The 21775-nt window shown below is 41.8% G+C and overlaps 1 protein-coding gene and 1 long non-coding RNA gene across 2 annotated transcripts; both read right to left on the bottom strand.

Moving 5' to 3' along the window:
• Nucleotides 1–4064: 4064 nt before the first annotated feature.
• LOC142463368 (uncharacterized) lies at nt 4065–8085 on the bottom strand. The gene is made up of 4 exons (XR_012787423.1): nt 7946–8085; nt 6767–6790; nt 5535–5558; nt 4065–4383 (listed from the first exon to the last, which is right to left on the bottom strand). It is a non-coding gene; the product is annotated as an uncharacterized LOC142463368 (long non-coding RNA).
• Nucleotides 8086–8923: 838 nt separating this feature from the next.
• Nucleotides 8924–21145, bottom strand: LOC142462875 (uromodulin-like). Its single transcript, XM_075565090.1, has 8 exons — nt 20990–21145; nt 20657–20797; nt 19024–19041; nt 18307–18390; nt 15972–16177; nt 10797–10951; nt 10297–10542; nt 8924–9290 (listed from the first exon to the last, which is right to left on the bottom strand). The coding sequence occupies exons 2-8, from the start codon at nt 20730–20732 to the stop codon at nt 8924–8926; spliced, it is 1152 nt and encodes a 383-aa protein (XP_075421205.1). The 5' UTR covers nt 20733–20797; nt 20990–21145.
• Between the last annotated feature and the right edge of the window lie 630 nt (nt 21146–21775).

Genomic DNA, 21775 nt, shown 5'->3' with positions numbered 1-21775 from the left:
ATGACTGACCCACTGATTGAGCCACCTGTGCTGAAGCAGGGATATCCTTTAAAGTCTGGCCTGTTGGTGGCTCTTGAGTGGTGAGTTTGCTACAGAGTACTGAGTTTACTACCCCATCTCACCAGTCTCAGCTCACCATGTTTACAACTTAAACAAATATATATTTTATATATATATATATATATATATATATATATAAGGCATTATTCAACCCAATCTAAACATGTCATTGCTATTAGTTTATTTTGGACCAAGGAGGGACCAAGGCTTATACTTACTGTACAGATCGGTGCTGTTCCATAAAACACCTTCTGACGGTGGAAGACCCGACTAGAGACGGGCGAATCAGCCCAAATCCGTTTCCCGGATATAGGCAGATTTTACCCCCAACATATTTTGTTGTGGTGTCAAATCCACAAACGGATTTGGTCGGTTTCAATCCACTCGGATTAATCAAAAACCAGCCATTGGCTAAAATCCGTAGACAGATTTGAAGAATCCAATCCAAGGGTTCAGAAATCCGTCGGTGGGTTCTTAAAAATCCTCCCACGTTTTGCTGAATCCGCGGCTGGGATTCTACAAATTCGTCCATGGGTTGCGGAATCTGCTGAGCGTTTTGACAAAATAATAATTTAAAAAACTACTAAATGTGAATCGCCCCTTTTTTAATTGATCCGCGGAACAAAGGAACCGTCTGATCCGCTGCGGATGCAAATCCGCCCCCCCCCCCCCAAAAAAGCGCCCATATCTACTTACGAGCAATTTATGTGATTGGTCTGTAAGAATTCTTCCAGCTGGTGGTTGGGACCATTTGGATGACCTGTGAATGGACGGACCCCCTGGGAGGATGACCGTACTCATATCTATGTGCTACATAACAAGCATTAATGTTGGGAGTGTATTTCTTACTAATTTACACTCTTTTAACAATATTGCAATACTACACTATATTTTATCCATCATTTTTCCTGTCTTGTTCTTTCTCCTTCAAGCGCCTATGGACCTTTATGTTACTATGTCTTGTGGAGTAGCCTATACCTTTAATCCCCAGGCACAGGGCATTGCTGGCATTTCTTTGCAGCAAAGTGGGTTAAGAACAATGTATTTGACATAAGATTATGTTCTCACCTGTCGGTGACTCAGTGAATTGTCTCTTATTATCGTTCTTGTTTTATTCCCTCAGGCACACGCGCTTCCTGGGCTCTTCTCACACTTGCTCTGCTGCTTTTGGGAAGAGCTGTGTTCGTGTAACATCTGTAATCCAGCACGATTTGTTTTATTTACAATGCTGCTCCAGTATCTTATATTTTACCTCTATATGTAGTACATTAAATCAACTAAAGATCAAAATGCCTTGTTAAAATTGACCAATTGCTTGCAGGTAATTGTGTGAACAATGCTGACATTGTAGACAAATAGAACATATTTCTAATATATAATCATATGTATTGTCTCACACTGTTGGATAATTTGAAATGCTTGATTAAACTAATTTGATTTGATTGGTAATCAAAGCCGGTATTTATTAAGAGTGGATATGGCTGTTTCTCAGTTCAGTCATGCTCTTACAATATAATTCACCTGCTCGTGTTACTAAGGGGACAGATCTGTGCTGAACGTTTTATTTCTTTTCCCCACACTCTCAGCTTGTGTGATTAGAAATAAATCCACATTCATCTCTGGCTTTCTTCTCACCTGTGATGCCCTGTTCTCCAGGGCCAGCTGCCCAGGTACAAGACATGAATGAGAGATCCCGAAACTATTTACTGACTTCTATTGTACAGTAAATAGAAATCCCACGGTGTGAGCACATTCACACGTCTCAGACAGGTCTGCAGCCCTGCCTTTCCCCATTATCTCTTAGCAAGCAATGCTTACACTGCAGCCAGGGATTGTGGGTAATAACATCCAAATGAGCACACTGTGTCACTTTTTACATCTTATCCTTTTTAACATGGGACCCCTACAAGCTTATACCTGCCGCATTACACAGCCTTTTCAGCACAGCCTGGGTTATATTAAGCTATTGTAGAGAGGTCATTTTGGACACGAGGAGGACACCGCTCTTCACAGACGAAACGGCCGGGAGATTCCAGTCACAAAGAAACCTACTTACAAGGCGCAAGTTAGAGGGGCTAATTGTAAGTAGGATTTCAATTTTAACATTGCCAGAGAGTTGGTCCTATCAGGATTCATTGGAGCGTATCACACATCACAGCTCACTTTGCAGCATATTATCTTATTGCAGTATTTTATTATTTTACTAACCCAATAAATAATATTCTTATGGAATATGTTATCTTAGCACTGAAGTGTTCAGTCCATTATAATTGCAGTACTGTTTTTCCTCTGGACTAAAGTCAAAGATAAGGCACTAATAGTGCCCTGTTTTTGGTTTTATCTTTATCATCCACATATACAGACGAGACAACGAGTATTCTAAGGGCTGGACCCTGCTGGCTACTGCAGCGCCCGCTGTGGCAGACGCTGCAGGGACGAGAGCCCTCCCCTCAATGGCGCCTGGCCCGCTGCGAGGGGGACCGCAGCGCTGTGGCGCGAGTTGCTCCTGCTCTCAATAGAATTGAGAGTAGGACTCGCAACGGAGCGCTAAGCCACGCCCCCTGGCGGTATAGCCAATGAGGGCGAACCTGCTGGGTGACGTCATGGCCGCGCCCCCATCACTCCCTCGCCACGCCCCCCCCGTCTTTTGGTCTGCAGCTCCCTGCAGACCGGGGAATCGGCTGCACGCGCCGCCAGTCTCGCGGGCGCGCGTGTAGCGGAGGTACTGTGGCCTCAGTCTAAGGCTTGCCTTAAACTAGCCCAGTTACATGCTGGGTGTAACCTGGCTCGTTTAAGGCAAGAAAGTCAATCCGCGCTCATGCTTCCTAGAAGGGAAGTTTAAGGCAAGTTTAAGGTATTTCTGCATTGACTAATGACCCATCGGATTAACACAGCAGTGGTCCCTGGCAGTCCCATTCAGTTTGAATGGGACTGCCAGGGACCCCCGCTGTTAATCTGATGGGCCATTAGTCAATGCAGAAATGCCTTAAACTTGCCGTAAACATTACCCAGCATGTACCTGGGTCTTTTTGTCGATTGCCACTGGTTTGTGTTAGAATAACCATCGGCACTAGAGTATGCTGAAGTGTCGTGAGAATATTCTGGAGCTACGCAACAGCATAACCGACCGGGAAGAATCCAACGGAAGAACTATCTGTTTGCAGTCCACTTTGGGTTGTCATCCTTGGTTTCATACAGGTCTTTTTTGTTATCATATTCAAATTATTAACATTTTCTTGTATTTAGGAGTGACACTTTCCCTAAACTAGAAAATAATAAAGGGGTCCTGATGCTAACACAGGGACACACAAGACTTTGTCTATATACATTGAGATCCCCCATCTTGGTCTCCTCGTGATCTGAACCCAGAATGTTCCATCTCCCCTATCTATACCCACAAGTGACATCATCAATCACTATGTCTACTATGGGAGGGGTTTGGATTCTACTTAGTATCCTTACTTATTGACATCACTAGGATCCTTCTAGAAGGTGAGTGTGGCTAGGTTTCTGCCCAGCAACATCACACCATGTGATGGGAGGCTGTTACACTGTAGCTACCCATCCAGGTAACCCCTCTTGGGACCATTAACCCCTTAAGTAAAGTAGTATTCCCACATGGGTGCTACACTATTAAGTTTTATTATTAAAGATTTGTATGGCTTAGGTTTCAAACAGAAGACTATCCATCTCTACATTTATCACTAACCAATACTTTGGTGGCACCAATTGTCTACCTATACAGAAAAACTGTAACAAATGTTATTGAGAATGTCTATACATTGGCAGGTGAATAACAGAAGACTTGGTAAAAATGTTTATTCGATTAAAAAATGCTTTTTGTATTATACTTTTCACCGCAATAATTATAGGGATACATATGAGATGCCAATTATGAGACTGACAAGAGTGTTGAAGAAGGCAGAGGTACAAATGGTGGTTTCTTCTGTTAAATCAGAGTGCAAAAGAACCAGCATGTATAGGTTGAAAGAAGACAACAGCTATTATCAATTAGCAGTGTGGAATTTATTTAATATGGTAGGTTTAACATTAATAAAACAGCATTTTCCTCTTCAATACATTCAAAGATTCATCCAATGCATAATCGGCCAACATTTCTAAAAGATACATGAAGCTTAAGAGTTGCATTTAAACATGGCATCCTTTTTTCTCTGTGATTCTGTGGCGTCAAACTTTGGACAGGTATTGTAAGGCACATTCAATCGGGATAAATATGGACTGATTTTCACGAAATTCATGAAAACAAATAACTTGTCAATAGAAGCCCAGTAACTGTCAGAAGATCCAAGCGGGTTACTGTACCTGAAAAAAAAAAAACATTATTTAAATGATCTTAATCAGATAAATAGATGATTGATAGATAGAAATACCAAATATGTGACTGCTCTTTTAATTTAACTCTAATCCTCCCTATAATTTACAAGTTGGCTAACTGTTAAAGCCCTTGCCTCGTAGGAGAATACTTCTAGTTCAGTATGACTTGAACATTGGTGATTTATTCACACCCGTATTGGGAAGCCCCACATAGTTTCTGAGGTTTGCCTTGAAAATGAAGGATTCATCATAATGCGGCATAATAAAAGTAATGAGAACACAATGTCCTGTGTTTAGTAGAGATGAACGAGGACCTTTGCAAACGACAGCTCAGACCCCCCCCCCCCCCCCCCCCAGTGACTGAGCAAGAACATGTTCCCGTTTCTTGATCAGCTTGGGAGCAATACCACAAGAACCTTGTTTTTCTCTTCTTTGTCACCATTTAGTGTGTGTGTGCGCGTGTGTGCGCGTGTGTGTGCGTGTGTGCGTGTGCATGCGTGCAACTATAAATACATGTATTTATTTTTGTGCTCAGAAAAACAGATTCCTGCAATTATCCAAAACGGAAAACTGAAATGTGGCATACTCAAAACCAAAGCACAGTGGGTCTCTCTAGTTTGTAAGTCCATCTTCTACATCAGGGGTCTCCAAACTACGGCCAACGGGCCACATCAGGCCCCCCACAAGATTTTATCCAGCCCGCAGCAACTTGTAATATATATTTTTGCTCATTATATATCATTTCTCAGTGTAAGCACGGCTAATTGTCACATTTCTCTTTTGTTCTGAATCATATCATGCTGATTACCCCCAAAAAGATCCAAATAAAACTTATTCGTTCAATTATAAAATATATAAATATATAAAAAATTATAAAAATATTTTTTTTCTTTGGCCCGCGAAAATGTGTAGAATATACGATGTGTCTCTTGCACTGAAAAGTTTGGAGACCACCGCACTACATGGTGGCAGTAAAATGGGGGAAAGTGCTGTCTTAACAAGACCTTCTTATCTAAGCCTTCCTTATAATGTCTCTGCTGGCAAAGGATCTCCAAATCACCATCAACATTTCCCATTATAATAATATGTGTAAGAGGCACCCAGTCCATGATGATACAAAGGAAATAATGGCCACTTACCAGCATCGCCTGGTGGATCAATATCTGTGAGAACAAAATACAGCATTAGATACTATAAGAAAGCCAGTTGTCAATCAAGAGCACATTTTGTTTCAAATCTTCCCCAAGCTTTGATAGATAGAAATACCAAATATGTGACTGCTGTTTTAATTTAACTCTAATCCTCCCTATAATTTACAAGCTGGCTAACTGTTAAAGCCCTTGCCTCGTAGGAGAATACTTCTAGTTCAGTATGACTTGAACATTGGTCATTTATTCACACCCGTATTGGGAAGCCCCACATAGTTTCTGAGGTTTGCCTTGAAAATGAAGGATTCATCATAATGAGGCATAATAAAAGTAATGAGAACACAATGTCCTGTGTTTAGTAGAGATGGACGAGGACCTTTGCAAACGACAGCTCAGCCCCCCCCCCCCCCCCCCCCAGTGACTGAGCAAGAACATGTTCCCGTTTCTTGATCAGCTTGGGTGAAATACCACAAGAACCTTGTTTTTCTCTTCTTTGTCACCATTGTGTGTGTGTGTGTGTGTGTGTGTGTGTGTGTGTGTGTGTGTGTGTGTGTGTGTGTGTGTGTGTGTGTGTGTGTGTGTGTGTGTGTGTGTGTGTGTGTGTTCAGAAAAACAGATTCCTGCCATAATCCAAAACGGAAAACTGAAATGTGGCATACTCAAAACCAAAGCACAGTGGTTATTTCTAGTTTGTAAGTCCATCTTCTACATCAGGGGTCTCCAAACTATGGCCAATGGGCCACATCAGGCCCCACACAAGATTTTATCCAGCCCGTAGCAACTTGTAATATGTATATTTTTGCTCATTATATATCATTTCCCAGTGTAAGCACGACATCCTTTCTTTGTAATTGTCACGTTTCTCTTTTGTTCTGAATCATGTCATGCTGATTACCCCCAAAAAGATACAAATAAAACTTATTCGTTCATTTATAAAATATATAAATATATAACAATAATTTTTTCCTTTGGCTTGCGAAAATGTGTAGAATATACGACGTGTCCCTTGTACTGAAAAGTTTGGAGACCACCGCTCTACATGGTGGCAGTAAAATGGGGGAAAGTGCTGTCGTAACCAGGACCTTCTTGTCTAAGCCTTCCTTGTAATGTCTCTGCTGGCAAAGGATCTCCAAATCACCATCAACATCAACATTTCCCATTATAATAATATGTGTAAGAGGCACCCAGTCCATGAAGATACAAAGCAAATAATGGCCACTTACCTGCATCGCCTGGTGGATTAATATCTGTGAGAACAAAATACTGCATTAGATACTATAAGAAAGCCAGATGTCAATCAAGAGAACATTTTGTTTCAAATCTTCCCCTAGCTTGTAAGGAAGCACTGTCATTTTACAGCTGATGAGCTATTTTAAAGGGGCAATCCAGCATTTATTGACAACATTTATTCTAGGAAGTAAAATCTCTTGCAAAATGTAAACATCTCTTAACCTCTTTTTTTCCAGAGTAGCCAGGTATGCGTTGCTGATTTCTCTGGCATGAAATAAGTTAATTTAGAGGGGAGAGGAAATGATATAAGTGGGTTATTCATTGAACTGCTATAGTGCCCTGATCTATATTATCGCAGTTATAATGAATAATTCCCCATGGGGTAAATTCTATAAATTGGGAAGGGGACCTTTGGAGAGGTCTGCACAATCAGACCGTTTCAGCGCGACTTTTAAAACCGCGGGCAGACGCAGTGTTTGATGCGACATGTTGCGGTATGTAAAGCCGCGGCCGCGTGCATTGTATTAGCGCTGTGCTTATTTAATTGTTTTCAACATTACAGTCTCACAGTTATGTGAGGTGTGAGGTATGTATTAGAGGTACTCAAGCAAGCTAGAGTGCGAACAACTAACATTATGGGCGGCGTGCTGATATATACAAACTTTCACTGATAACTACTATTAGCGCTGTCTCTGCATTAATGCGGCATGAACGCGGTGAAGTGCGTGGCATTCGGAAAAAAATACCCAAACAAATCGGAGATGTTGGAGAATAAAAGGGGCAGTGGCAGTATGTCACAAGGCAATGTAAAGGTTAAGTATATTCAATGAATGTATCCAGAAAGTTGCACCTTCTGTAAGTCAATTGACTTTAACAGGCCTTACCGCGTGGTAGAGATAGTTCAAGGCCCGTATTAACCAAGCAGTCATTTGCCACAAAATACCTTTTGGAACTGAAAGATAGCTTACAGCCAATTGACTTGAATGGTACTGTAAGGTGTCTCCAAGCATTGGGAGGTGTCTTTATGGCAGAAGACTGCTTAGCAAACATGGCCCCGAGTGGCTTTGTGTATAAACCCAAATGTGCCTAATTTTGGAATGTGGCGCATGGCCCCCAAGTGTTAAATATTGTAGCCAGAGGTTGAAAGTATTAGATTGAATTTAAAATGTCACCTGAACGTAATATGGGTCCAATAGTCAAAATATTCTTTTTGGTCTCAGGATAACCACTGCGAGATCTGGCAGAGCAAATCTATAATGGAAGAAAGCATTTGAGATAATACTGTACTTTATACATTTCTTTGCTGCTAAGCACATGCATACAATGAATAACATGGTAGATAATATTTTTTATTATTTAGCATTTTGTGCTTTCTAAAGAAAGGTAGAATTGAGGCTTTGCATGAAATCAATAATAAAACTTTTTTTTTAAACGCAAGTAGGCAGTTCAGAAGTTCAATTCCCCAATTATACCTATGGTTCATACGGTTAAATATGATTTGAAGTTATCTATCCAGCTCAGATTTATCTTTACCCTTTTCTACAGTGTGATAAATATGAGAGTGGTTAGCCAGGAATACTACATCTGTATGTAGCCATACAATCTGTGGCTACTAGTCTGCTTCCCTCCTGGAAGTAAGCCCTGGTACAATAAGGCTGCCATAGTTGATATGGGGTTTACCCTCTCTGAGGAGCTGCACTTGAGTGACAGCGGGTGGCAGTGACATCAGGCCTGGGCATGACCAATCATGTGCCAGACCTGGTGCCTCCTCCTGGCTGTACTTAAGGGCAGGTACCGCCCAAATTTAGCAGTGCCTTTCCCCACTTGAGGAAGGCAGGTCACACAGTGGAGAATCTGATTATTGGGCCTTCTCCAGTCCTCTTCCCTCCAGGGGAGAGTGAGTGTGGACCATACCTCTGCCTCTGCTAGGGAGGCAGGGAAGAGCTAGGATGTCTGCGGGTGCCCTTGGCCTGTAGTGATGGTCCAGGGACCATCCTTCAGTGGTAGCTGAGAAGTACTGCATTGGGCCGAAGTCTGCCTTGTTGCTGTGCTGTACAGAAGAGATAATAAACAGGCTGTTGTTATACCTCCTGCCTGGTGCGTGACCTTATTGGGGGGAAATGTAATTGTTCTACCATGGGAGGTCGCCGTCAGTTCCTGGAGCCTGCGGCAGATAGCGGTGCTGCACTGCTAAAGAGATATGTAGGGTATGAACCCCAGAAGCCTTGTCCTGTGTCCTCACTACCACCAGCGGACGACTCAGCCCTCCTGTTACCAGAATGTATCATGCACCATATGACCAGTAATGGCAACATCTCCCACCGGGTGGGGGAAACACTGTTACATATACTTACAGGTTTGCAACTAGATGATATCTTATCGCAGAGGGTAATGTCACAGTGCAGGAAGACATGAGTATATTCTCCAATAAATTTGAAGAACTGCACCGAGAATTGTCCTTCGCTTGAGATACCATTTGCATCAACGTGTACAGTTGAGTCCTGTACATTAGGGCATCTGTAAAAACAATATTGCTTTAATAGCATAAATACAAGCAAGGGAAAGAAGTGCTGTATTACAATCCAGACATATATGCGTATGGCAATAGAAAATCTAAAGGGAGCCCTGGACCAGTAGGGTGAGGGCAGCATGACTTAGTGCTGAGGGGCCCGCTCCCCTGGGGTTTGTGATGTCAGGTTCTAGGGGTGGGGGTAGAATTCTTACCTCTCTTCCCATTGGTCCCTTATCAGAGAACTTCCCACCCACCCTTAATTTAGTGATTGTGTTGGAGCAGGAAATTAGGACATTCCTATACCTATGGTTAAACCAGTTATTTCATACTAGCTATTTTAAATTGCATTACTCTTTGGCTATGGACTGTCGAAGTGGACTGGGTCGTCTATGGAGAAGAATTGTTGGCAGTGATCTGTTTCCATTTTGTTTTTTCTGTTATGTCTCTAGTATCCGTTTTGTGTGTTAGAATGTGTGTGTGTGTGTTAGAATGTGTGTGTGTGTGTGTGTGTGTGTGTGTGTTAGAATGTGTGTGTGTGTGTTAGAATGTGTGTGTATGTGTTAGAAATTGTGTGTGTGTGTGTGTGTGTGTGTGTGTGTGCGTGCGTGCGTGCGTGCGTGTGTGTGTGTGTGCGTGTGTGTGTGTGGTATAGATGAGTTTTGCTCACAGGTGATTTACGACCGTGCTTGTAGCAATGCCCACATTCCTGATATCAAGAAGTACATGGTTCTCATAAAGAGCTGTGTTAATCCAGGTTTGACCATCTTTTAATGATCTGTAAGATGATTGGCTTAAGAATAGGGAGTGGTTATCATATTCTGCCTAGCAACTTATGTTAGACAAAGAGAACCAAATGTGTATGTAACACCTGCTTAGGCCCTAAGTCTAATTGACAACATTCTTGTGTGATCATACTCAATGCTGTATATGCAATAAACTACTCATTATCTAAGAACCCGTGTGTTACCTTTTTAAATTATGTTAATAAATCATGTAGGCTTTTTGTGTTACCTTTCTTTGATAAAGTAATATTTCACCGAATCCTCTGGATTATTAGTCGGAGTAGCATAGCAGTTTTTCATCACTACAGCAAACTGGGAAGGGTCTCCACCATCAACAAAAACTCCAACGTACAGTATAGATTTGGTTGATAGTACAATTTCTTTGTCCTGGTATGGTTTAGTGTAGTTCGCATTTTCGTAAAGAGCCATGGTAGCCTTAAAATTTCCGGCGCCTTCAATGGTGATATTTATTGTGCTATAATAAGTAATAAGAATATAATATTAAATACATTAGGTAAAGTACAAGGCTTTTTAATGAAGTTTAAAGGAGTTGTTTCTACAAGACAGAGGAAGCTTGATATACACATGATATATTAAGTTTGCCTAATCTGTTACTTATAAAGTAGATGTTCAGAGAGTAGCAGTTACTGTATAACGAGTGATTTCATAGTGTGGAGAATAAAATATCTAATATTATTAAGGAAAAGGTGTAGAAACTGAGAATACAACCTTAAGATGGGCTTCAAGGCTGCATCAAGAGAGGTTTTCATATCCAGTGGGTATGCACAGGAATAATATATGCGAACTTCCTCTCTAGTGATGATTTGACTTGGATCCGTTGACAAGTAAATGGTGTTGCTGTAGATGGCATGCGTCGCATTGATCTAGAAGACAAAATGACCCCAGCAATAATCATTTTTTAAAGTTTATCCTAGAAATGTTTGCAGCATCAAGTTCAGCATACATTTCCTCCATATGGTGTCCAATTTCAGGGTCCTCGTGATACATAATTACAAAGACATGTTTCCAAGCTTTTAAAAACGATTTTAAATACTTATACGTGCCTGATTATATTTATTTAAAAAGTACCAATTTCTTAATTGTATCGTACAAACAATTAACCATAAACCATTAACTCACCCTGGATGTTGCATGTTTTTTTAAGTACTGAAAAGCTGTGGACCATACTTACTAAGTGATGCTATTCCACACTTTGCAGACAATTCAAGTGAATGGGATGTAAGATGTCTTCAAGTGCTGGAAGATGTCTGGTGGAATAGCCTCACTTAGTAAATCTGGCCCTATATGTTGTGACAACATCAATGTGTATTGTTCGACAACAGCCAAGTTCATTTAAAAGCAAGTGTCATCATTACACAAATCATGTATACTTATAAGCATGCACAGTTAATGAGGGCTGCATCAGCTCACATACTGTAGCTCTTGTACTGCAATTTGTGCAAAATGATGGCAAATGTTGTAACATTTCAATGTAATCTAGTAAAAATGTTGCAGCTAAGTCTATTTTCACACATTCCTGAGCAAATTTGTTCCAAAAATTCAAAATGTAAAGGAAACTTAGACATTTGCATAACTTTAATGCCAATTAACAAAATATACTGGTTAAGTATTACATGTAAAGAAATCCACCCCGACACACCTTACTGTATCTAGAATTTACTATTTACCTGGGGCAGTGGCTACAACATTCCGCCAGACCTGTTCGATATTAATGATCAGTCCATCATGTTGGACCATAAAGTTTCGGTTTATCCTTGTAACAGGGACTTATCCCTGTTAAGCATCTTGCCTCTAATCCAACAGTGTGCTGGTTAATTGCACACCTGCAATCAACCACCCCACCTGCCTAATCAGAACTCTGTCAGAAAAGGCCTGTTCTGAGACACAGGAAGAGGATTACTGAGCTCACAATTGGAGCTGACCCAGGAAAGACAGACAAAGGATTAATGAGCTCACAATTTGAGCTGACCTAGGAAAGACAGACCAGATAATTTCCTTAGTGGACACTGGACTGACCAGAGGACAGATGTCTTGAGCTGCAAAGAGACTGCAGGCTGACAGCAAAACAAAAGGGAGCAGTCTATATCTGGACAGATATTGCCTTAGCACACAAAGGTGCTGACCCAGGAGAGCAGAGAGGCTTCCCCTAGAGCTACAAGAAACAGATAAGACTTTATTATGGGACTGTTATATATCTGTATATATGTTTATATATTTGAGGCTGGTAAAAAGCTTAGCTTACCACCCAGTTAGAGAGGGCTGGACTACATGTGTAGATATTCTCCAAAATGGAGCTGTTTTTTCTTTGGCTTATTTTGAACGTTCTGCTGTGTTAAAGGGACAGGCACAATAAAGCCTAATTTTAGTTTCATTTTAAATGGTCTCCATTGCGTACCTCTGCACATGTCTCTTACAATCCTTTTGCCATGATGTTCAGTCCTTGGCCAGTGACTGTTGTGACATAATGCACATGTTTCCCCATACCCGGTGTAAGCGCCTTGTGACCTTGGGCATGTCACTCTATCTCCCTGTGCCTCAGGCACCAAAATCATAGATTGTGAGCTCATCTGGGCAGGTACTATGCCTGTAACATTCCCATGTGCAATGTTGTGCTATACTGTAATTGTGACGCGCTTTGCGTCCCATTGGGAGAAAAGCTGCCAAATGAAATCATTACTGGACTATTTATCCCCTGTATGCATCCCTATTACGTTTAAAGAATCTCACTATCCACTTTAACCGCTATTGTTGGTGTCTCTACCACTGAGTCTGCCTTTTATCTGGATTTTGCCTTCCGATCATTCCCTAACAAGTTACAAGTTCGCTTGCTTGTTGCTTTTTATTCACACCGAGTTTGTTTTCGTTTTGCTCCTTCTGACATACAGTATATGGATATCCAAAGGGATAAAGGGCAGCTCACTAAGTAAAGACAATGACACAAAGTTGGAATCAGGAGAGCCTGGTTCAAATTCCAGTTCGGCTCCTGGTGACCTCAAGAAAGTCACTTTATATCCCTGTGCCTCAGGCACCAAAATCATAGATTATAAGCTCACCTGGGCAGTGACTGTGTCTGTAACATTCCTATGTCATGTGCTGTAATTGTGACGCGCTGTGAGTCCCATTGGGAGAAAAGCGCTATATTAAATAAAATTAGATTGTAAGCTTTTCATGGCAGGGACTTCTTTTCCTAAATGTTACTTTTATGTCTGAAGCAATTCTCCCCTTTATGTGTTATTTGTATTATTTGTTATTTATATGATTATGGCATGTCTATTACTGCTGTGAAGTGCTATATTACTAAAGATATACATACATGCATTATAAGTCCTCTTCTGACTCTCATGCTTTGTTACATATTTATGATACAAAGGGGCCTATTCTATAAGCCTTCGATAAGCCACTTAATGAGGCTTTTTTGGCCAAAATGCCTATCGCTTTTCAGTAAGTCTCGATAAGTGGGCGATAAAGGCATGAATCGCCAAGTTTGGCTCTCGTCCAAAACAAATCGCCGGGTGAGCCCGGCGATATGCCACTCATCTGCAGGTTCTAAAACTCGTGCAATTCTGGTAGCCACAATTAGTTTATCGTGGCCTATCGCGGCTCTAGAATGGTGAGTTTCTCCCAAAATCCTCACTCCAGGAAAAGTTGGCGTGAGGCTGGGGAGAACCTGCTGAGAAGGCGGCGAGAGAGGACTGAAAAAAAATGCTTTTTTCCTGCCGGCGGTCTCCGGAGCTCATACACATTAAAACCAGCCCCCCCCCCCCCCCCCCGGCATGAATTCGATGCAATACAAATGCATTTACAGGCAACTTCCGGGGGGTAGCGGGACTGGTTAACGTTAACCCCTTCATTACAATGCTTATTTTCAATTGATTGTTATTTTTTTCTATTTCTGTTTATTTTTGGACTAAATTGTTTTGAATTTGGATGGTTTGGTTTTAGTACATTTTAGGATTGGTTAGCGGTTTAAATTAATTAATTGTTTTGTTGGATAGTGATTTAAATTAATTAATTGTTTTGTTGGCTAGTGCTTTTATTTCTTTAATTGATTTGTTGGCTAGTGGTTTTATTTCTTTAATTGATTGGTTGGATAGGTGTTTATTTAATTGTATTCTTATGTTTTGGAATAACATAATTTAAATTCTTTTGATGTTTTAGTGATAGATTAATGTAATTAATGTGTAGTTGAGGCTTTTGTTCTTCTATTGTTGTGGTGGTTAGGTGCTTGTGTATTTCTTTTATTATTGTGTATTTTTGGCCTTAATTCTTTTTATTAGGTTGACCATTGCTATAGTGGCTTATCATGCCCATATTATATGGGAATGATACACCATTGTGCCAATCAATGGGTAGAGGGTGGGTATAGTGGTCCTTGGGTGGGTAGTTAGGCCTCCCGGGTGGGTAGTGGGGGAGGGTGGGTTAACCTCTTAATTACTATAGCGGTTATTTACGGCTAAGGTGATTAAAGGGTTAGGGGCCATTAGATTGTATTTTTTCTTGTATTCTTGCTGCCGACAGAGAACATGGACCTGGAGAATACTGATGAGGACAACCTTCATCATGGCAGGGGTAAGAAGAAGTGTTATTTACTTTATTTATGCTGGCTGGCTAATGTGTGATTTTATAATGGGCAAATTAGCTATTATCCATATGTGGATAATAGTAATTTTGCCCATTACTGTACTTTATGTGTTGGGGGGGTTATTGGGGGTACAGGAGGTGCATAGTAGGATTGTTGTGTTTATTTTTTTTATTGTGGCAGAGGGATTGGGTGAACAGGGTAGTAGCCCCAAGGCTGGGTGTTTAGGCCTCCCGGGGGGTAGCGGGACTGATTAACCCCTTCATTACCATAGCGGTTTCCACAGCTATGGTAATGAAGGGGTTAACTCCTCTGCAACCTTCCAGGCAGGCCTAACCAACCACCCTGGGACTACTACCCCCTTCATCCACCCCCTCTGCACCAAGAACCAGGCTATTGAGGTTTAACCCCGTCATTGCCTTAGCGGCTAGGCACTAAGCTAATGAAGCTGTATTAATATACATTTTAATACTGTAGATGAGCTATGGGTCTCCGGAGCAGAACCACGTTGATTTCAGGTCCGGGGACCCCCTGCTTCCCGAGATACAGGCCCCATTATGGGGTGCCGGTATCTCCTATGCATTTAAATCCCATGGTCACGTGACGCGAGACATTTAAATGCATAAGAGATACCGGCACCCCATATCGGAGCCTTTACCTTGGGAAGCAGGGGGTCCCTGGACCTGAAATCAACGCGGTTCGTCTCCGGAGACCCCCTGTTCATGTACACTAGTGTTAAAATGTATAATAAATTATTCCGATCGCTGGCGAGATATGCGCCCCGGCCTGATCACAGTAGCTCGTCGGGTGAGCCCTGTTCAGAGAGGCGAACATCACGTCACCGGCTCTCGCCAGTTTTGGGCATTTTGCTATCACAGGTATTCGAGGCTTTCTGAATACCGTGATAGCAACGCTCAAAAAACTGGCGGTGTAACCGGCCCAGCGAATATTTTTATGTAGTTTTATACAATAGGCCCCAAAATGTTTAATTATTGATTTTCTGTTTTTGTTTCGTGAAGTTTGTATTTTTTTCTTTCACTTTCGTTGTTGACAGAATGTCGCTGGACAATTCCTGGACAGTGGCTGATACTCACCACCAGATGAGTGCCTTTTCCTGGGCGTCTTGCCAGGGTGTTAATAATAGGTTTCTCTTGTCAGGAGAAAGGCCCCAAAGCAGAACAAAACATTAATATTGTTTCAATAAACGATGAAAAGTTCTTTTTCAGCATCATGTGCATGCTCGCCTACTACATTTTATATATAAATAGAATATAAGTGGCACTAATACTTGATATGATACTTACAAATATTGTGGTTCCACAAATTCCAGCTCCAAGAGGGTGTGCTAACGACACCACACTGTTGGTACCACCCACAGAACCAATGCAGATTTTGTCATTGAGATGTATCCTATTTATATCCAGATTCAAGGTCTTGAGGTCACACGTTCGAAAACACATTTCAATCTTAGATTTTCCACAGCTAAGATTGGGATGTAAATCTTTAACATCTTAAAACAAAAGATAAAAAGTATAAATGAATTATTCGTCATTTTAATTCTACAGCAATTGGCGACACCAACTTTATTTTTTTAATTCTGAGCAAGTCACTTTATCTTCTTTTATCCCAGATACTGGAAAATGTTTATTATAATAATTGTTACTATTAGCAGGGCCACAGACAGATTTCCCGGTGCCCAGGACTAGAGTTACATCGGGGGACCACACCCTCAGCGGTATTGCGAGCCACCCTACCCCCTCATTTCACACCTCACGAGCCCCCTCTATTTCCCACCATCTTCCCATGTATTTGTCTCCCCTCCGTCTCACTCCCTCGTCCTCACTCCCTCCCTCTCCCGCCTCGCATGTATTTCTCTCCCCTCCGTCTCACTCCCTCGTCCTCACTCCCTCCCACTCCCACCTCGCATGTATTTATCTCCCCTGCGTCTCACTCTTACTCCCTCTTTTCCTCACTCCCTCCCTCACCCCTTCTTTCCTCTCACTCGCCCCACCTTCATCCATTACCCGACTCTCACTCAATCCCCACCCCACAAAATACATACTAAACAACCCCACCCCCTAAATACATGTAACCCCCCAGTACATAATAAAAATATCCGCCCTCGCCAATACATATTTAAAATCACACCCCCAACCCCCAATTCATATTAACAAATACACCCCCAATACATATTTAAAAATACACCCCTACCCACCAATGCATATTAAAAATTCCCACCCCCCCCAATACATATTAAAGAGACTCCCACCCCACCAATATATATTAAAAAGACTCCCAACCTCCCCAATACATATTAAAAAGACTCCCACCCCCAATACATTTAAAAAGACCCCCGCCCCCGAATACATATAACAAAGACCCCCCACACCCAATACATATAGAAAAACACTTACTTTGTGGATGGTAAGGCTGGGTCCAGTGGCTGGGGGTGCCCAGCGGCCGGCACTGCAAGTCGGGTGCGACCTCTGGCTGTCTGCCGGTCCTCTCGCGGCCAGGCCCCGGCTCTCCATCAGCTGCAGCCTGCAGGTCTCTATCCCTCTGTCCCATACCGAGTCTCCATCGTCTGCCGGAAGCTGGGCCACGCTTACTGCTGACGCGGCAGCATCAGAAGCTCGGGGAGACAGAGTGATAGAGGCTTGCAGGCTGCATCTGAGGGACAGCCGTGGCCCAGTCCCAAGGCAACCAGCAGACGGGCCTGGCCAGAGGTTAGGCGGCTAGGCCCGACTTGCGGAGTCGGCCGCTGGGCCCCCCCAGCCACCAGGCCCGGGACACCTGTCCCTTCTGTCCCCTCCTGTCAGCAGCCCTGACTATTATCCTTATTATTAGAGATTTGCAAACTATTAAGGGTTCGATTTGCAAACTTTATCACACAATTCACACCGTTTTTGCAATTTTATAAAATGTTGTGGGATTCTTTTTTTATTTTTTTGCAAAGAAGGCAATGATAATTCAACCTTATCTCTACATTTTGCAAAGATGGCGAACTTCAACCAACATTTCCCTCATTTTTATGTGACCGGCACATTATTTTTGGTGAACTTTGCTGTTTTTGCATGAGGAAAAACATCCCATTTTGTTGAGTTAAAAAACTTAGGAAAATAGTTTGCACATCTATATTTGTTGTTGTTGTTGTTGTTATTATTATTATTATTATTATTATTAATAAATATCTAAGTATTAGATGAGCGGTAGACCTCTCCTTATCTATTATTATTACTAATATTGCTGGGCAAAATGTTGCTTTTCCCCTTACAGAGGTAGGCATAGATCTACTATTGAAGAAGAGATTATACAGCACATATGTCTAAAATGGGGTTTCTATTGTGCTGGATCAATCTACATCAGAGGTAGCCAAATCCAGTCCACAAAAGTGGGCAACGGGTCAGGTTTTCAGGATATCCCTGCTTCAGCAAGACTGAGCCACCTAAGCTGCAGCAGGGATATCCTGAAAACCGGACCTGTTGGTCGCTCTTGAGGACTGGAATTGGCCTCCCCTGCTCTACATGTATAAGTATAACGAGTTTAGTGAACCAATACTATATATACAGTAACTATCAGAACAATTGCTGGACCAGGAATAGGCGCATTCATCAATAACAGAGCAAGAGAATCCATCACCTTTAATTCCATCTGGGCAGGAACATGTATAAACGCCGAGGTGTTGTACGCATGTTACATTGGTCTGACATGCCAAGCAGACATCTGTAATTGGTCAAACAAACACACGCACAATTATTATTTCATTGCCTGCCACTGAATCATTCTCTCTGCATTTCGGCGTATACTTAAATATACTATAGTCAGACAAATAATCAGAGTTGTTGAGTGTGGTAAATATTCTCCCCACAAAAAAAACTGCTCTGACCTGCAATTAGATGAGTCACTTGAAGTGTTCATTAAATATCTCTCTGGCATGTACTTGTATTGAAACCTTTTCACATGACCCGCAGCGTCATTCGACGCCGGGTTCTAAGCGAGGGGGGGTGCGAACGCTGGGGCTCCCAGGCAGGGGGGCGCACTCCAAAAACTTTGCGCACACCTGCCCCTCAAGAGCCCCAACAGGTCAGGCTTTAGGGATATCCCTGCTAAAGCACAGTCTTTGGCTGAGTCACTGATTGAGCCACCTGTGCTGAAGCAGGGATATCCTTAAAGCCTGGAGTTGAGCACCCCTACTCTAGAAGGTATTACATCCTACAACAAATCTACATGATGTGTGTAATAAAATGGTCAGCCATATTATACTGTCAACATGTGTCAATAACATCTACAATAAACCAGTCGACAGCATGCTGCCCCTCAAATGTGTTATGGGAGGAAATATGGAAGATCACTTACCCGGTAAAAGGCTTTTGTCTGTAAAGATAAGAAGCAAACAAAAATCATTAGAAAAATATACTGCATAAAGAATAAAACTATGTATTCAAAATGTAAAAGTGGAACAGGGGAACTGGGTTATGTTTAACTGATTAGGTCTGCTGTCTATGAAAGATTAAAGCTGAGCTAAACACAGTATACTGTATGAAAGAGCGGCCAATTTCCTTTTCCAAAGAAATAGGAAAACGTACGAACGTACACGTATATACAATGCACAACAAGCTACAGGGATTGCCAGTGCCATAGTGATATCAGGGAGAGTCTATGCATGTTCTATCTACAGTATGTCAGGCAGCAGGGACATTAAGAGGGACTTTCTCTCTCATGGATAGATTGAAGGACGTTTAGGAGGGTCAGTAGGGATGTCGATTGGTGTCCTTTGAAAAGTAAGGAAAGCTTGCCCAAAATGTATGGAGACACTTTAACAAATAACTATGAAGGACTTTTGAACATTGTAGTTGAAAGTGCAGAAAAAAACAGGATATGAAAATATTTGATGAGACAAAACAATTGAGTAAATGACAAGAAATGCAGCAATCTCAAGACACAAGAATAGGAATTGAATATGCAGAGCTGTGCTAAACGATCCGCAAATCTATAACTGAAGATGTAACTGTGATATGGTGAGGAAGACTATGGAAGATAACAAAAGCATAAGGAAGACAGAAGGCTTCATGTTCCCAGTGGATCTGCCTGGGGAACAGCGGGAACTCAGAGCCCAGATCAAAGAGGCGTCTGTAAAGAATCCAAAAGTTCCACAATCTTGCAAGAACACAAGGCTTGCCTGGGACCTGGGACTCACACAAAAGTAAGATCATCTAAAGACTGTTTATGTTGTACTGATAAGTGTCCTGATAAGTTGTTTTCCCAGTCCTGGAAATAAAGTCCTTTATTTTGGCAAAAAACAACTGTGTGGACGCCTAAGTGACTTCGCCTACTGTACAAGGCTGCTCCGTCACACCATTGTATTCTGCCCGTGCTCACATATGGATGTGAAACTTGCAACCAAACTAGGAAGCTAATTCAGAAGCTCCAGACAACACAAAGAAGTACGGAGAAATGTATGATTTCCTAGCGCTGTTGCAAAATAAAATAATACATTCCCACAAGGAACTCACAGCCCTTTAACAGACAAAATATAACTGCAGTGAAATGTTCCATATACTGTACTGTACATATATTGTTGGATTACAATAATGAGTCTAACAGTTTTGTGAATTAAAACCTCTTATCTGGCAATATGCATCATACAGGCATACCCCACTTTAAGGACACTCACTTTAAGTACACTCGCGAGTAAGTACATATCGCCCAATAGACAAACGGCAGCTCACGCATGCGCCTGTCAGCACGCCCTGAACAGCAATACCGGATCCCTACATGTACCGAAGCTGTGCGCAAGCGGGGAGACTATCGAGCCTGTTACACATGCGTTATTTACATCAGTTATGCACGTATGTGACGGTTGCAGTACAGTACATGCATCGATAAGTGGGAAAAAGGTAGTGCTTCACTTTAAGTACATTTTCGCTTTACATACATGCTCCGGTCCCATTGCGTACGCTAATGCGGGGTATGCCTGTAGTTTACTCACCTTGATCTGAGCATATTAGCATGGGGAAACTCATCAACATGAAAAGCAGCAATATGGACAGATTGAGAGGATACATTTCTCTTTGGATCTCAGCCTGTTTCTTCCCTTGGACAGTCTGATAGAGCACAATATTATCAAAACCTGTACAATGCAAAGAAAAACAGAACACATACTTTATTTTAACCTGACACTGCTGGTGTAGTTTGCTGGTGAGTAGCACAATATTCAGACACGTTCATTTCTTATCTAAAGACCTAGCATCCTATTTCTCATGCACACAGAGATATTATAAAGAGAATGGCCTAAAATACTTACTTTAAAGTGTTTACTTACATTTGATTTAAAAGGTGTGTTGGTATGTGAAGTTGCCCCCTTTTACTGTATATACAGTAGGTATCTGCAGAACCAGCTACTAGTAAATGAGCTCTCTTCACATTCTGTACAGTATATATAGGCATAAACTACTGATTTCCTTATTACGGTGATTACACATATCTTCTGAATCCAGTCCCAGTACAGCTAAGATGACATAGGATGACATAGCCCTAAGCCTAACAATCAATAAAACTGGAAACAGTCAATTTTAGACTTTTGACCCTCGTTAAAATGTTGTGAAGTCGTCGACGCTGACAAAAGTTCACCAAATTTTTGCATCTAATTAATTACCATAAATTGTGGTGAGAAAAGAGCCCTCTCTAGCAAATTCTTTATTGAAAATGTCATGATTTGGTAACACAGAAATATACCATTAGCTTACTGCAGTTTCAGGTGATAATGAGTAATACTGCGGTTTCTATCTATGGATGAGAATTGGAATTGGTGTCGGGCTGTTTGCTGAACATCAATTATCTCCATCCCCCAGTTTGGGTGGTTTCCAGCCCTCTCCTCAGATACCCATGGACCTGTGTGTTAGGAATAACCAATGCACTTGCACATAGGGGGAGTGTGCATAGAATGTAGGTACAAAAAAACTTGGTGTGGCTGAGGGTTCCCGAAGAGAGTGATGGGAACCATTGTTATAACCCCTCTGAGTCTGCAGTGGCATCTGCTACCTGTCTTCAGCTGACCTCATTCGACCTTGCTTATTATGCACAATTACCCATCACCCTCCACTACAGC

This window comes from Ascaphus truei, chromosome 11 (genome assembly GCF_040206685.1).
Source record: "Ascaphus truei isolate aAscTru1 chromosome 11, aAscTru1.hap1, whole genome shotgun sequence".
Lineage (NCBI taxonomy): Eukaryota > Metazoa > Chordata > Amphibia > Anura > Ascaphidae > Ascaphus > Ascaphus truei.
The sequence above is the reverse complement of the archived record's forward strand: the minus strand, read 5'-3'. Positions and strand labels throughout refer to the sequence as shown.

Bases quoted from the DNA above. Each gene is read 5' to 3' on its own strand.
- LOC142462875 (XM_075565090.1), bottom strand. From the start codon at position 20,732: ATGTATCCTCTCAATCTGTCCATATTGCTGCTTTTCATGTTGATGAGT. The intron at 10,543-10,796 runs GTTGTATTCTCA...TACTTATTATAG, and splicing joins GCCTTGAAGCCCATCTTAAG to CACAATAAATATCACCATTG. The intron at 9,291-10,296 runs GTAACACAAAAA...TTGTTTTTACAG, and splicing joins TATTACTTTATCAAAGAAAG to ATGCCCTAATGTACAGGACT.